General features: G+C 32.2%; 1 protein-coding gene across 1 annotated transcript in view; it reads right to left on the bottom strand.

Moving 5' to 3' along the window:
- The window catches only part of LOC110025770 (exportin-4-like), a gene marked incomplete at its 5' end in the record, with an annotated part of 120,471 nt that overhangs the window by 104,678 nt on the left and 1,543 nt on the right, over positions 1-14,250 (bottom strand). The window contains 3 exon segments of the mRNA XM_020726420.1: positions 6,872-7,010; positions 7,220-7,306; positions 7,433-7,544. Coding sequence (XP_020582079.1) covers positions 6,872-7,010; positions 7,220-7,306; positions 7,433-7,544 — 338 coding nt within the window.

Here is a 14,250-nt window from a genome sequence, read left to right as displayed (position 1 = left end):
ATCTGGAGTACATCAGTCCGAACGAGTGTTTGAATATAAATTCGTTGTAGTTCTTTAAGTTTTGGTGTTAGATATGCAAGCACAAAGTAATTGTAATAAAGTTTAGGGGTTTCCCCATGGAATGAAAATTCCTTGTAGTTATTAAAGTTTAGGTGTTAGATATGCAAGCACAAAGGAATTGTGTGGTATTTGTGTAAACGATTCTTTATTTTTGCTCTTCCGCTGAGTAGTATGATTGCAAATTTCATAGAAGTGCCTTTTTATCTGAAAGTTGATATAAAGTTCATAGAAAACCACCACATCCTTTTACTATTTCTGAAAGCTTGGAAGCATTAACTGGCATTCATTAATAGATATTATGGAATTTTCAAACGCAATTACTATACACTAGCATTTGGTCTAAAAAATTGGAAGCATTAATTGGCATTCTGAAATGTAGATGAAATTATACATATGCTTGGTTTTCATATTACAAATGTTTGGTTTTCATTGGTTGTTGACAGAAATTATACTACTGAAGTATGTATGTAATTATATTGCAGTGCTATATATGTAAATGCCCCATATACTAGTTGAAGTATGCAATCCTTTTAATTTTTTCTTTGGGGCAAGGCTAATTTGCCAAACTGTTTGATATTCTATGCCCCATATAAAGTTCTTTATGTCGTTTGTAATCTATGTTCTATATATGCGAGCTGAAACAAGAGCATTTACATATTTACCACATAAATTGGAGCTTACTTTATTTTGACATATATATGAACTTCTTCTTTTGTTACATTCAGGAGAAAATAAGCTCACGGATTTCTGGGACATCGCGACGAACACTCTGCCCTTGTGGCCTCCAACCCTCACTGCTGACGCCACGTCAGCCACACAGTTACGGGAGGAAGTCTTATACCTGCCGACGAAGCATCGCCTAATAGTGCAAGTTCTTCCGTTGGGCAGACGATTCGATTGATTCCCCAGGTGACGTTGATCGAGAATGGAGAACATCACTTGAGGAAAGTCTGACACGGGAACTACACGTGTAAATGTTAAAAATAATATAATTATCTTGCTAATTGTCATTGTAATAGTTTTACAGTTTTTTTTTTTTTTTTGCTCTCCTTATGTTATCGATTACTTGAAATGTGTTTATGTAATTCTGGACAGTTATCATTGAAGTTTGGACTAAACAGTAGTGATGTACTTACTTGAAATCTTTTTTTATGTAAAAGATGAATTCCTATTGCAATAAATAACACAAATTGGTACTTTAATTCGCAGTCTAAATTTTTTAGCAACATTTACGTTTACATGTTCATAACCGAAGAAAAATTAAAATATATGTGTTTGATCATCAAAGCTTGATATTCATAACTTTTAAAATTACCCAACAATTACATTTATTACTTAATTAACACTTTAAGTTTCACTAATTTATTACATAAAAAATTTTGCTTATGAAATTTAAAAATTTTCACTGTTACAGTCTTTTTTTAAACAGTTTTATCAAACAAGGACAGAATGGTCATTTTTTCAGCAGTTATTTTCACACAGCAAGCTATTATTGAATCTTCAATTTTATTGTGATAAAGAATTTCATGTAGATAAAAAGGTTAAGACTTTCAAGTAGATAAAAAGGTTAAAACTGGTTTATATACATGCATGGATAGAATTGTTCTTCAGCCTGAATATCTTAAAGTAAATGATCAACTTGAAGATTTTCTAACATTTGGATTCAGAACGGCTCATACATGCTTCAAGATATGCTTACCTAGTAATTTTATTTATCTATAATCATAAATGTATGAGTTTATCATTTATATGTGAAATTATTATCTAAATATATATTACTAATTTCTTTAATCTTATGCTAGAACATTGGTGGTCATAATTCGAAGATGATGTGCCTAAAGTAAAAAACTTTTACAGCGAAAGTGCTTAATCTTACTTGTTCAGCTTCCGCATGTCAGCATAATTGGTGCATATTTTTTAAACAGCTACATACAAAAAAAAAAATTGATTGGCTACATGTCGAATGAACTAGTTAGTTTATGTTATGTTCAAACAAAAAATGAAAGATTGACACTTCAAGTTAAAACATTAAAATAAAATAAAATAAACTAGTGGTGATGGAATACATCATTTAAATAGTGATGATAGTATATCTGATGATGAATGGATAAGCCTAAGAATGATGAAGAATTTGAGTTTGAAGATAAAAGAATAACTTTTAATGGTGATGATAATGTAAATATCAATATAAACTTTAAAAGGAGCCAAAAGAATATTAAATTTGCAGCAAGTTCTACTTCACAATCATTTAAAGTTGGAGTGCAAAAAAAATCTAAAGATAATTGAAATATGGTTGATCAGTTAGTTGTGTTACTAATTTACTATTTATTTAAAACTATATTGAATTAAATGTTAATTGAGGTAGAGAGTAAAATGATAAATGTGAAAAATGAAGAAATATTTGATAATGATGATAACAAAAATTTTGATGGAGATAGATTTATTATATTATATATGATGATTAAGATGATGAAAATGATGATGCCAGCATGGATCACGATTCTTGTGGCATACTTAAATTCTAAGTTTGATTTTTAAATCATAGTTCAAACTTCTATTTTATACTAATAATATTTAATATCAAGATTTGTGATTCGTCAAATGTCATATTTATGAATTCTGTTTGATTTTGGAAATTTTTGCTTAGGCTTGAACCTTGATACACATCGAGGCGTACACCTCGCCTTGCTAAGGAAAAACATCTCAATTCCCGATATTCTTTTTTAAACATTGGGAAGCATACATAATGATGTATACCATATTAACAAGTTTCATATTCAAAAGTTTAAACAACTGATGAAAAGAATGTGAAACCTCAAAGTTGACAGAGAATCACCAACTTAAGGCGTTATTGTTAGTAGAGAATATATGATAGGTACCAAAAGCATCATCAATGATATGATAAATTCCACCAACATTACCACCTCTATCAACCTTTTTCATCCATAGGAAGGATCAAATATTATTAAATATTTGAGAGACTTAGATAATATATAAACAAAAAATTAACTAAAAAAACCATGACACAACATATTGTCTAACGTTAAGGTGGAAAGTGATCTACAAATTCATTTCTAAGGTTCGAAGCAGGGTAATCATCAACAATAATAATAAGGGGGGAAAAGTTTGTAGAAATGGATGAAGATGAATGTCGACCGTATGTCATACAAGAAGATACACCATAATATATAACCCAAGCTAACTCAAAGTAAGAAACTACATTTAAGTTAAAAAGATGAACAAATTGAGAGGTAAAAAATAAGCATCTAGAGCACTATAAAAAATAGTCATGATCCACTTAGAATACAAGAACAACAACAGCAACAAGAACAATAACGATAATAAGATGAAATAAATTGAGAGGCAAAAAAGTACCATCTTGAGTACTACAAAAATCAGTCATAGTCCACTTAGAATACAAAATAAAAACGAAAATAAGTCTCCGTCCCACTAAGTGGGGTTGGCTACATGAACTAACAAATAAAATGAAAAGAGACTTGCATTTAAATGTTTATTTGTGGGAAGATAACCAAGTTCACAAAAATAGTCGAGTGCCTTGTCTTTAAACAAAATTTATACTGTAAAAAAGATTTCAGCCATAATCACAATAACCACGGTCACCACATCCTTACAAATATGACCACTCGTTGTATCAATGGTAGGAGTAAATAATCATGATTAGAAGCAGATAAAAGCAAATAACCTGAAGAAATTGAAAGAGAACAGTGCAGATGTTCAAGACAACATTACACACCATCAATTAAGATCCAACCAATTAAATGGAGGGATGAAAGCTGAAAAACTTGACAATGAGAACTTCGTTTTTTTATTCAATTTGATAAACAAGATAAGGTTGATATTAAAAAAGTTTATCCCATTTGCCTTTCAAGATTTGTAGTACTTCTAAATAGATTTATCCCCCAACTACAAACAGAATAATTGAATGGAAAAAGTGAGCACATCATAGATATTGTGTGGAGTAGAGAAAGTCTTACATGCCTTTAGAAGTTTCACGAAAAATGACAATGGATGCAATAGCAAGTTCAAAGCTACTAAGTAGGATTGCAAATGATCCGAACCAGCTACTCGTTGTTTGGCTCAATTAAAGCTTGTTAAAAATCATTTAATTAAACAATCTAACAAGCTTAGGCACTTCGATGGATACTTGAGATAGTGGCGCACTATTGTGCCCAGATCGCTTTACATGATGGTTTTTTGTTTAGATGTTCTGAGGGCCATCATCCTCTTGGATTCTATTAGGGAAGACAGGGCCTCTTTCTTTGGGCAAGCTTTCTAGCGGTCATTGTCTTTTTTATGTAATTTTCTTTTTATTTAATGAAAAATGCACACCTTCCATGGATATTTGACTAATAAATGAACAAACCTGGTTTTAATTTATTTGCAATCATGAATAGTATTTCATTTAAAACTTGTGAACAAGCTTATTAAAAGGCTTGATTAATCTAGATAAAATGCTCATTTAAAACTCAATTATAAATTTATTTAATATGTAATTAACTATTATTCAAATCATTCTCTATATTGGATTGTTTTTTATTTTGAATACAATAAATTTGATTATGCTCATGTAAATGCTCATTTAAAACTCAATTATAAATTTATTTAATAGTTCATTCAAAAAAATCATATTTTTAAACTCAAAAGGAGGCTCATTAAAACCCAATAAAACTTGTTCATTCAAGTAACGAGCTAAATGATAGTGTTGCTCATTACTAACCTCATTCATTTAGCCAATGAGTCGAGACAACTATAATTTTAATGAATCAAGTTTAACAAAAATTACAAATATTCAAATCAAGCTCAACATCAAGCTCGAGTATGGCCTTAACAAATGAGCTCGAACTTAAACAAGCTCCTGCTCGGCCTGTCTAGGTTTGGTTCATTTATATCACTACAATAAAGTTTGAAGGTAAAACAATATTGTCATAAGTTCGTCATTTGATCTATTTAGTAGTGCCTTCTATTTGGGAGACAAAAAGTCCAAATGTTTAAGTTTCTCATGAAATTCCAAAAGAAAATAGAAAGCTCGAGACAAAAAGTTGAAATTAGGGTTTTATCTTCTAGCGATTGGCAAAAAAAGCCATCAATAAACACTACCAAAATAAAATAAAATAAAAAACAGTAAAACAAAAGGATTAAGAAATCAGGGATCGAAAGCAGCGACGAAGGCAGCAAAAGATGCAGGGGAAGATTAATTGGATTCAATCGAGGATAGCAATTGCAAGTGCAAAAACAAGCAATCGCAGGTGTGGGAGCAAGAGCATGATTGCAATTCTATCATCAATGAATGCATGCAGTTACGAGTAAGCGAGAGCATAGAAGTAAGCAAGCAGTAATGATGCATAGTAAAAAGCAGTAGCTCAATGCAAGGGTGCAAGTTAGTAAATGATGATGCGGCTTATAGCAGCGAATTTGCATGAGGAGGATGCGAACTCAAGCAGGGTTGAAATTCAGTTCAACGAGGTCAACGAGGATGCGAACTCAAGCAGGGTTGAAATTCAGTTCGAGGTCAAGTTGTGATCTATAAAACAAGAAAGACTAAGGTTGTAATTACTTGAACTATGATATCATATTACATAAGAAAGATGATTTTATGATTTTAAGCAATAATGCACAATGTTCTGAGGCAAATCTAATATGTACATAAATACGTACATATATGTATTTGTGTATGCACGCATGCATGCATTGTAAAATTTACATAGATAACAAACAATACTTACATAATTACATATTCAACACCAAAAGTTTAAGATTTTCATATATGACATTTTGTAACAAAATCACATTAAAATATATTCATGAAGTTTCACTTTTAAAAAGTTAGTATTAGTATATTTTGATGTGTTGTATAAATAAATATTAAATTTTAGATGTTAAACATGCTAATATATAACAATCGAATTATATGTGAGTATTTTTTTTTTCATATTAAACAGAAAAAAATCAAATAGCATGCGTCATGGGGTAAATATGATGTGCCATTGCCCATCCATGGTATAAATAGTGTACACTATTTTGTTGTGACTCATGTAGGGCCGTGCTACACAAATGGCACCAAGGGTGTGTTGTGCCACGCTATGCGTCATGGCGCGCACCACTTTTGAGCCATTAATATTTATGTAAGGCACCTATATTTTAAGTACATATGAGTTTAATCTTCTCAGCAAGCAAATGCTTAATGGTGATAACTTTCTAATAATTGTTCACATTGGATAATATGTTTGTGTCAGATATTAATAATAATCCATTTGATGATGTGATATATGAAAAGCTCTTAACAGCTAATGGTTTTCGTGTTTCAAGTGAAATCCTTGATAAAATATGAAGAACTCTTAATTATATGGATGGTTATGTTTTACTAACTTCATTGGATAAATATTGATTTCGAAATTCATATGATCATAAAATTCAATTAAACATTTAGTTTCCTTGAAAATAAAATGTTCACTTACAAAACAAGTACAACATAAATTCAAATTGCTGCATTAGGTCCTGCACTTTCTCTCTTGCTCTTGCATAATAGCATGTGTATGTTTTGCCAATTTTTTTAAGCATTTTGATTAATAGCATAATTAGCATGTATTTAAGATAATATGAGCCTCTTAATAGTTCCACATTATCAAAATTTTCAAGGACATTATTACAGGGCGATGAATCGTCTCATAACAAATGACATGAACACCTGCATAAATATATAATCTCAAATGTTTAGACAGTACAGTTTTGGCATGAAAGAATAATCAAGTTGCATGTCATACTATAAAATGGGCAATAAGCCCTGATATACCCCAAAAATAACATTCCATGTCTCCAGCAGAATATCCAGAGCTTCTGACGTCCATGTTTCCTCTTCATCATGATTAACTACATCGGCTTTTATAACATTACTTGTCAAGATAGACAAGAAGTGAATAGTTCCAAAAGGTCTGAAAATCAATTGAGTTTGTTAAAATATTGTAAAGGTCAAAAAAACAACCACACAAAAATTCGCTACTTGCACAGCAATTAGAAGCCAGCAAACCAAACCAAAATTAAGATCATGTAAAATCACAAGTTAATAAACTCAATACTGACTTTAGCAGCAAATCAATACTGACTTTAGCAAGCAAGAAAAAACTAAGGATTAACTGCTGACCTCAGTGACAGCAAAAAGTTGTCAAACAGCGAAGGAGTAGTCAGAGTGGCTATTGACAGCAATGCATGGCAACCGTCAATAAATTCACTGAATAACGTAAGAGCATTCTTATGAGAAACAAAAGTCAAACAAATATATACATGCAGCAAAGACAGAAGTAGAAAACAAAGCAGCCTGAGAGTCCAGATAAATAAAACATAGCTAAGGACTTGCCTTTCACTTCGTCCAGACCTTATCACATTTATGACTTCTTCAGGAGGTTCAATCCATTGTATAACAGATGAGAGTATCTGAAGTAGGTGATTGCTTTGTGTATGCCCATTATCTTAAATTTGAAAATGACCATGTTAAGTCTTCAAAATGTAAGTAGACTACGTAATCAAAAAAATGGAGGGGCCATATTTAATCAGAACAAGCAAAAGATTAGTTGACACTAAAGTTCTAATAAAATTAAAAAGACATGGTTGCCACAAAAGTATTTTGTAGTCTACCATACTTGGCAAGCAAAATGAGTTCTAAATTTCAAGAGGAGGTACAATATATATAGAAGTTCACATTCTAAGAATTAATTCGATTGTTAGGAAAGGAACTGGCACAAGAACCCAAGTTGGGCCTACCACGCTAATGGCAAACACCCTACTCAATAATATTAAGGTTAGATCTACGTGCGAGGTTAAAAAAACTATGGCATAAACGATTCCTGTTATTGTGGCAAATCAGTAATAATTGACCTTAAATAACCTCTCCGATAAGGGAGCGGCTCCTGCATATAAAGTAATTCGGGACTGGAACAGTGCTGAATCATATGTAACATGATTTTTCCCGTTTGTTGCTATTGCCAGCCCTTATGAGGCCCCCTTTCAATTTCATTTTAATTAAAGTTTGGATTTTTTTCTTGGAGAAAATGTTGTTATTTTTCAAGTTTTTGGACTTCTACTTTGATTTTGTGTATTAGGAGATTATATTCTCTAAATTTTTACCTAAATAGTGTTGTACCATCTTACTTTTGTAAGTGGTGTATCTATAGCTTGATCAAGAACAGATGGTGGATCTTAATCAACCATCATGTCCCTTCAGAGCAAGTGTTTACCTCCACTTGTTTTCAGCCCGGACAACCCCTAAACGTCACCCATCTCTTCCAAACTTCGTCGATTTCGCATATTTTCATTTCCTTGCTATTCCACAACCTCCCCTATAGATTCTCTTCCCAAACACTATCTAAGAAGACTAAAACGGTGTCAATTGGTATCAAAACCCAAAAAAATCCTAATTTTAGTGATTTATCTTCCTTTCTTCCACAAGTCGAGTTTGTTTACAATAGATCCACTGGCCAGTTGATAAATTATAGCACATTTTTTACTACATATGGCTAGAATCCTCTCATTCAATTAGATTTATGTTGATACTTCCAGCTACTGAACTTAGCTTGGAGACAAAGTTCGAGTCATAAAGATTCATAACTTCATGAACTTGTGAAGATAAAAATTGCTAAACAAACTGCAAAATATTAGATGGAAGTTAAGGAAAGATCAATTTTTTTAAGAATGTGATTTGATATGAATTAGTTTGAAAAAAAATAAGAGGTTTCTTATGGATTTTTTTGTGAAAATCAAGCATAGAGCTAATGGCCCTCCGAGTATTATTAAGAGGAATAACGACAGTGCATACAAGATTGATATACTAAGAGACTACAATATTTCTACTATATCTAAATTCACTGACTTGTCGCCATATTACAAAGATCCAAATGTTGTCAGAGAAGAAGTCAAAGACTCTCCTACCAAAGGGTAGTGATGTGAGAGTGACTCCCAGATCATGAGATTCCCGGGATAGTGCAATTTGATACAGTAATAGTGTTGAATCTCCTATAGAATTACTTTTCTACTTATTGATATTTTCAAGCGTTATGGGGCCCTTTATGGTATTTTAGATAAAATTAGAGGTTTGCTTGGAGACTATTATATATTGTTATTTTTCTAATTTTGGGACTTTTGCTTTGACTTTCTTTCGAAAGGGGTATTGTGTAATTGGAGATTCTATTCTCTGACTTTCTTTCCAAAGAGGTGTTGTATCTTACTCTTTTACAAGTGATGTGTTTGTACCTTGTTTAGGAACGAGTGATGATTTTTTCTCAACAATTGTGCCACCTTTAGAGCCAATGTTTCGTGGTTTCCTCCATTGATTTTCAGACCAAATAGCTGCCACTTATTCCCTCGTAATAGTGTTGAATCTCCTATAGAATTACTTTTCTGCTTATTGATATTTTCAACCGTTATGGGGCCCTCTATGGTATTTTAGATAAAATTAGGGGTTTGCTTGGAGATTATTATATATTGTTATTTTTCTAATTTTGGGACTTTTGCTTTGACTTTCTTTCGAAAGGGGTATTGTGTAATTGGAGATTCTATTCTCTGACTTTCTTTCCAAAGAGGTGTTGTATCTTACTCTTTTACAAGTGATGTGTTTGTGCCTTGTTTAGGAACGAGTGATGAATTTTTCTCAACAATTGTGCCACCTTTTGAGCCAATGTTTCGTGGTTTCCTCCATTGGTTTTCAGACCAAATAGCTGCCGAAGGTTACTTATTCCCTTCTAAACTCCATCGACCTCTCTCATTCCTTTGCAATTCCACAATCACCTTCTCGCTAGATTCTCTTCCAAAACACCTTCTAAGAGAATAGTGTCACTCTCCCTCAAAACTGAGTCAGTATTACATTAACCCCACAAGTTCAGGGCATGTTAAACCACTCAAATTTGATCTACTCATGACCTTTCAAATGAATGCTATTGGAAACAAATAAAGAACAACTTTAGAACTATTTATACATCATAAACATTCCCAACATAGCCTTAATCATAGAATAGTCTAAGGCGCCTCTTAATGTCAGAGAAGCGCAAAAGCAATGCATCATTATCATGTTCTAAATTATTTTAAATTCTTAAATTGCTTGCTCGAGATGCCACTTTTTAGGAGATGACTAAGCTAAGGAATTCAAGCTGAACCTTAAATTCTAGTGAACATTCCCAACATACCCTTAATCATAGAATAATCTAAGGCGCCTCTTAATGTCACAGAAGTGCAACAACAATGACATCATTATCATGTTGTAAATTATTTTAAATTCTTAAACTGCTTGCTTGAGATGCCACTTTTTAGGAGATGACTAAGCCAAGGAATTCAAGCTAAACCTTAAATTCTAGTGACTACCATGTATTCAAAATGATAAGCGTAAGGGATTGTTTAGTACCGCAATTCTAATAGAATTTACGACTAGATTTAATGTAAATCTAGCCAAACATAAAATATACGAAAGTTAGATCCAGCGCTCCCATGAATCTGATTCTCTATTTAGATTTTAAATCCTAAATTTATTAAATCCAATAAAAAAAAAACACATCCACAGAAGAAATCGATGCGATGGCATCATTTGTTCCTTTCGTCTTGTTGTTGCACTACCCTTTTGTTACACGGTACTGCCATCATCGACGTCACACAAAAAAAGAGAAGGTTAGCACATTATCTACTTATTTTTTTCTTTTTTTAGTTCTTTTGCAGGAACGGATCATTCCACTTCCCCCAATCGGTTCAAATCAATGGTGGTGCCCCTCACAGCGAAATAGCCAGCAACAACCATCACCAGTTCCAATCCCTTTCAGGTAATCTTTGTTGTCACTCATACTCCTGCCTTATCGATTTCCAATTCCACTTCTGCCCCTACTACGATTTTGCCCTTTAAAAACTCAGGAGATTTGGATTTTGCTTTTTTGTGTTGGATCGAAATCAGTTGCAGATGTGAACAGTTGATTAAGGCTTTGCAATGTGATGAAGAATTATAGGATTTTTTATTTTGAGAAAATGGAAATGCTCTATCAGTCTGTTTTGTGAGTTTTTAAAAGGTTGTGTTGTTGCTACTAAATGATAGTTTGTAATGAGAAATTGGCTACCATGTCATGAACTTTTGATTAAGATTTGTGAGGATTTTATCCATTCCCTTTTATCTTGTGATAGTAGATGTCTCTGCCCGACTGTAATATTTTTTTCTTATCAATAAATTGGTTTATTGGTATAATCTACAACTGTTTGTTGCATCGAGAAACAAAAAAAAAAAGATTAGCTGTGCGAAAGAGGATCGTGTAAGCTCTCAATTGAGGTGTGAGCTTCCCTTTTCATTTTTTTTTTGTTACCTTTGCTTTCTATCAGCAGTATTTATTGTAAATTTTTTATATGATCCCTGCTGTAACTGTCAGTTGAGATGCATTTGAAGCCTTTTATTTTACATTTAAATTCTATTTAAACCAACTACTGTTAAATGCTGAAATAAGATGTTAAACATTCAAACGGATTTAACTAGATTAACCTTAACTGTACCAAACACTTTTCTGGATTTAACAACATATGGATTTGATAAATCCGGATTCAAGGGATTTATTAAAGCCAATTTAAGTTAACACCTAACTGCAGCCAAACAGCCCCTAAGAATATGGGCAAAGCCAACTTCATAAATAACACCATCTCCCCAGTTTAATATCAACGCAAAGTACAACCCATCACATCTCACCCCAACAATTAACTAGTCATGAATTTATGTACTGTGTTTCAAATTTTAAAATTATCAGCATAATATCATATTGAAACACATATAGTGAAGTGTACTGTGCTCTACTTATCTGCTTCATCATCTCAAGTAATAAAGGGAAAAAGCAGCGAGTGTTACTAGAGGAATATTAGTCCAAAGGAGATCAAGGAGTAAAGTATAATCAAAAAATAGGATGCATTCCTTTAAGATGAAAGAATTGAGTGATAGAATGAACTTGAGAGGGATTAAGGCAGATTTTACGTCAATAGTTTCATGGTCAAAATTCACAGAACAATGCAATTCGTTACATTGAAGAATGCAATGATAGATAAACCTTTAAGAATCAAGCACTTAATTGGCTGAACAATTTTGTGATTTACTTTTCATGTTTTACGGACTTATTCACAAGCTTGTGTAGTGGTAAATAATTGTGATAGTGCTACAGATTCTGTTCAAAGCAATACTAATTGGTTTAGCATCGATTTTCTATCAATTTTAATTCATAAAGAAAAAAAATCACAGAATTCATCATGTATAGCTAACAATAAAACGCATGATGCATTATCCTGTCCACATAATACTCTAAACATTAGTTGACATTTCAATGCACTCACTTTCGAGCTAAAATCATAAAACTAAATAGAAGAAATATGTGTTATTAATTATGTATTACAGCCTCCCCCACAGTGTCTTATTTCTTTTTCTTTCATCTGCTACCGCATCACTGTTGCAACGGCATAAGCACTTCAAAGCATGGACTAAAAATTGTTAAAACCAATTTGAAGCAACAGCAAGTTGCTGATTTAGTATTTTATCTGTTCTCTAGATTTGAGTCCTGGCCTATAAGATTTGATGTTCGCAGATATGTGGTAGGATGGTGAGCCTTCTATGGCCAAGCGATGTGATGAATATTTAATATTACAAAATAATAAGCTGAAGATGGGGATTGATGGAGGCAAGTAGTGAAAAAATCTATATGCACAACATGGAAAAGTTAGAAAGAATTCATACACAACTTGAAGCAAGAGAGAATACGTTATTAGCCTCAAAATGAATTTCATTCATCAAAAGTCAATCTTTAATATAAACCATCAATCTAACTTTATAAAATAGCGTTGGCTAAACAATGTGAATCAAAACAAATCCTATTAAAATTAAGAATAATATGATAACTAAACATAACGAAATAAATCAATTTAAAATGAAAGAGATTCAGCTATAAAGAAATATTGGCCAAAAAATGCTTGAAAAGTAATTGAATTCAGCTCTGTTGTGGCCTGTTTTGACTCCTTCTAATTAGCCTATGAGAAACTAGAGTTTTATAAACTGATCTGGCTAAATAATAGACTCAATTGTGCTCCATCGTGAGCTACTCATGTTTCTAAACAATTTGGTACTAGAACACACCGAACCAAAAGATTAAGTTTAACAAAGTGGGTTTATCTCAAATTTTTTTAAAACAGTGCCGAAAGAAACAAGCAAGCATTAAATTAACATTAATGTAAATATTTAATAAGCATGAAGGACTCGCATACGAGAGTTCATGTTACAGATATTCATAATAAGAAAAGATGAAGTTTTTATCTGTTAAATACAATTGCCGCTAACAAAAAGATATTTAATTATATATAAAAGCTTAGCTACATATTACATTGATTTGTATCAAATAATCAATTAAACAAACACTGACATCACGGATTTATGGAATTTTAATAATTCATAGTCATATTGATTTTCAAAAATTAAACGATACAATAAAAATATTAATAAAATTAAAAGTAAAACTAAATACTGATACATTTGATATGATTAAAATGTCAAACGGGATGCTCTACGAACATTTGATGCCATCAAAATGTTAAACCGGAAGCTCTCCTAACTAGTACAAAACCAAACCAATACCAAATTTTGAAACTTGCTTTAATGATATTTAAATAAAATTGAAAACTAAAGAATTTAATAACAGGATAACATGATACATTAAAGTTGATCCTTGAAGGTTGTAAAGCAATATTAGAGATCCAAACTTCTCAAAATCCTTGTTTTTTCTAGAGCAGAAGGAAAGGCTAGCGGGCATTGCACACCAGAAGAGAAAGGTCAAATGTTGCATTATACTTAGCCATCAAAGGTCAGAAAGGCACACATTAATATTTTATAAATGATCCATCCTCTAAATCATTTTTTCCTTTGGCTGAGAGAGAGAGATGAATTTATGGACATAACACAAACACACACACAAGCAAAGTGCAAGAAAAATTTTAGCAAAGAGGGTTTATATTCGCTCAACATACTAATCATTAGCAATTTATAGCGATATAATCAGTGCAGAATTCACATAAAATTCACAAAGGAAGGCAATGAGTGATGCATTGGCTTTAAAAGGCTATTTTGACGGTTTGTGTAGAAACATAGAGGATGAGATAAGGAATTATTTACACTTACTCCATCAACATGAG

Source organism: Phalaenopsis equestris, unplaced genomic scaffold, assembly GCF_001263595.1.
Source record: "Phalaenopsis equestris unplaced genomic scaffold, ASM126359v1 Scaffold000329, whole genome shotgun sequence".
Taxonomy (NCBI): domain Eukaryota; kingdom Viridiplantae; phylum Streptophyta; class Magnoliopsida; order Asparagales; family Orchidaceae; genus Phalaenopsis; species Phalaenopsis equestris.
This window is presented reverse-complemented; position numbering and strand designations above follow the sequence as displayed.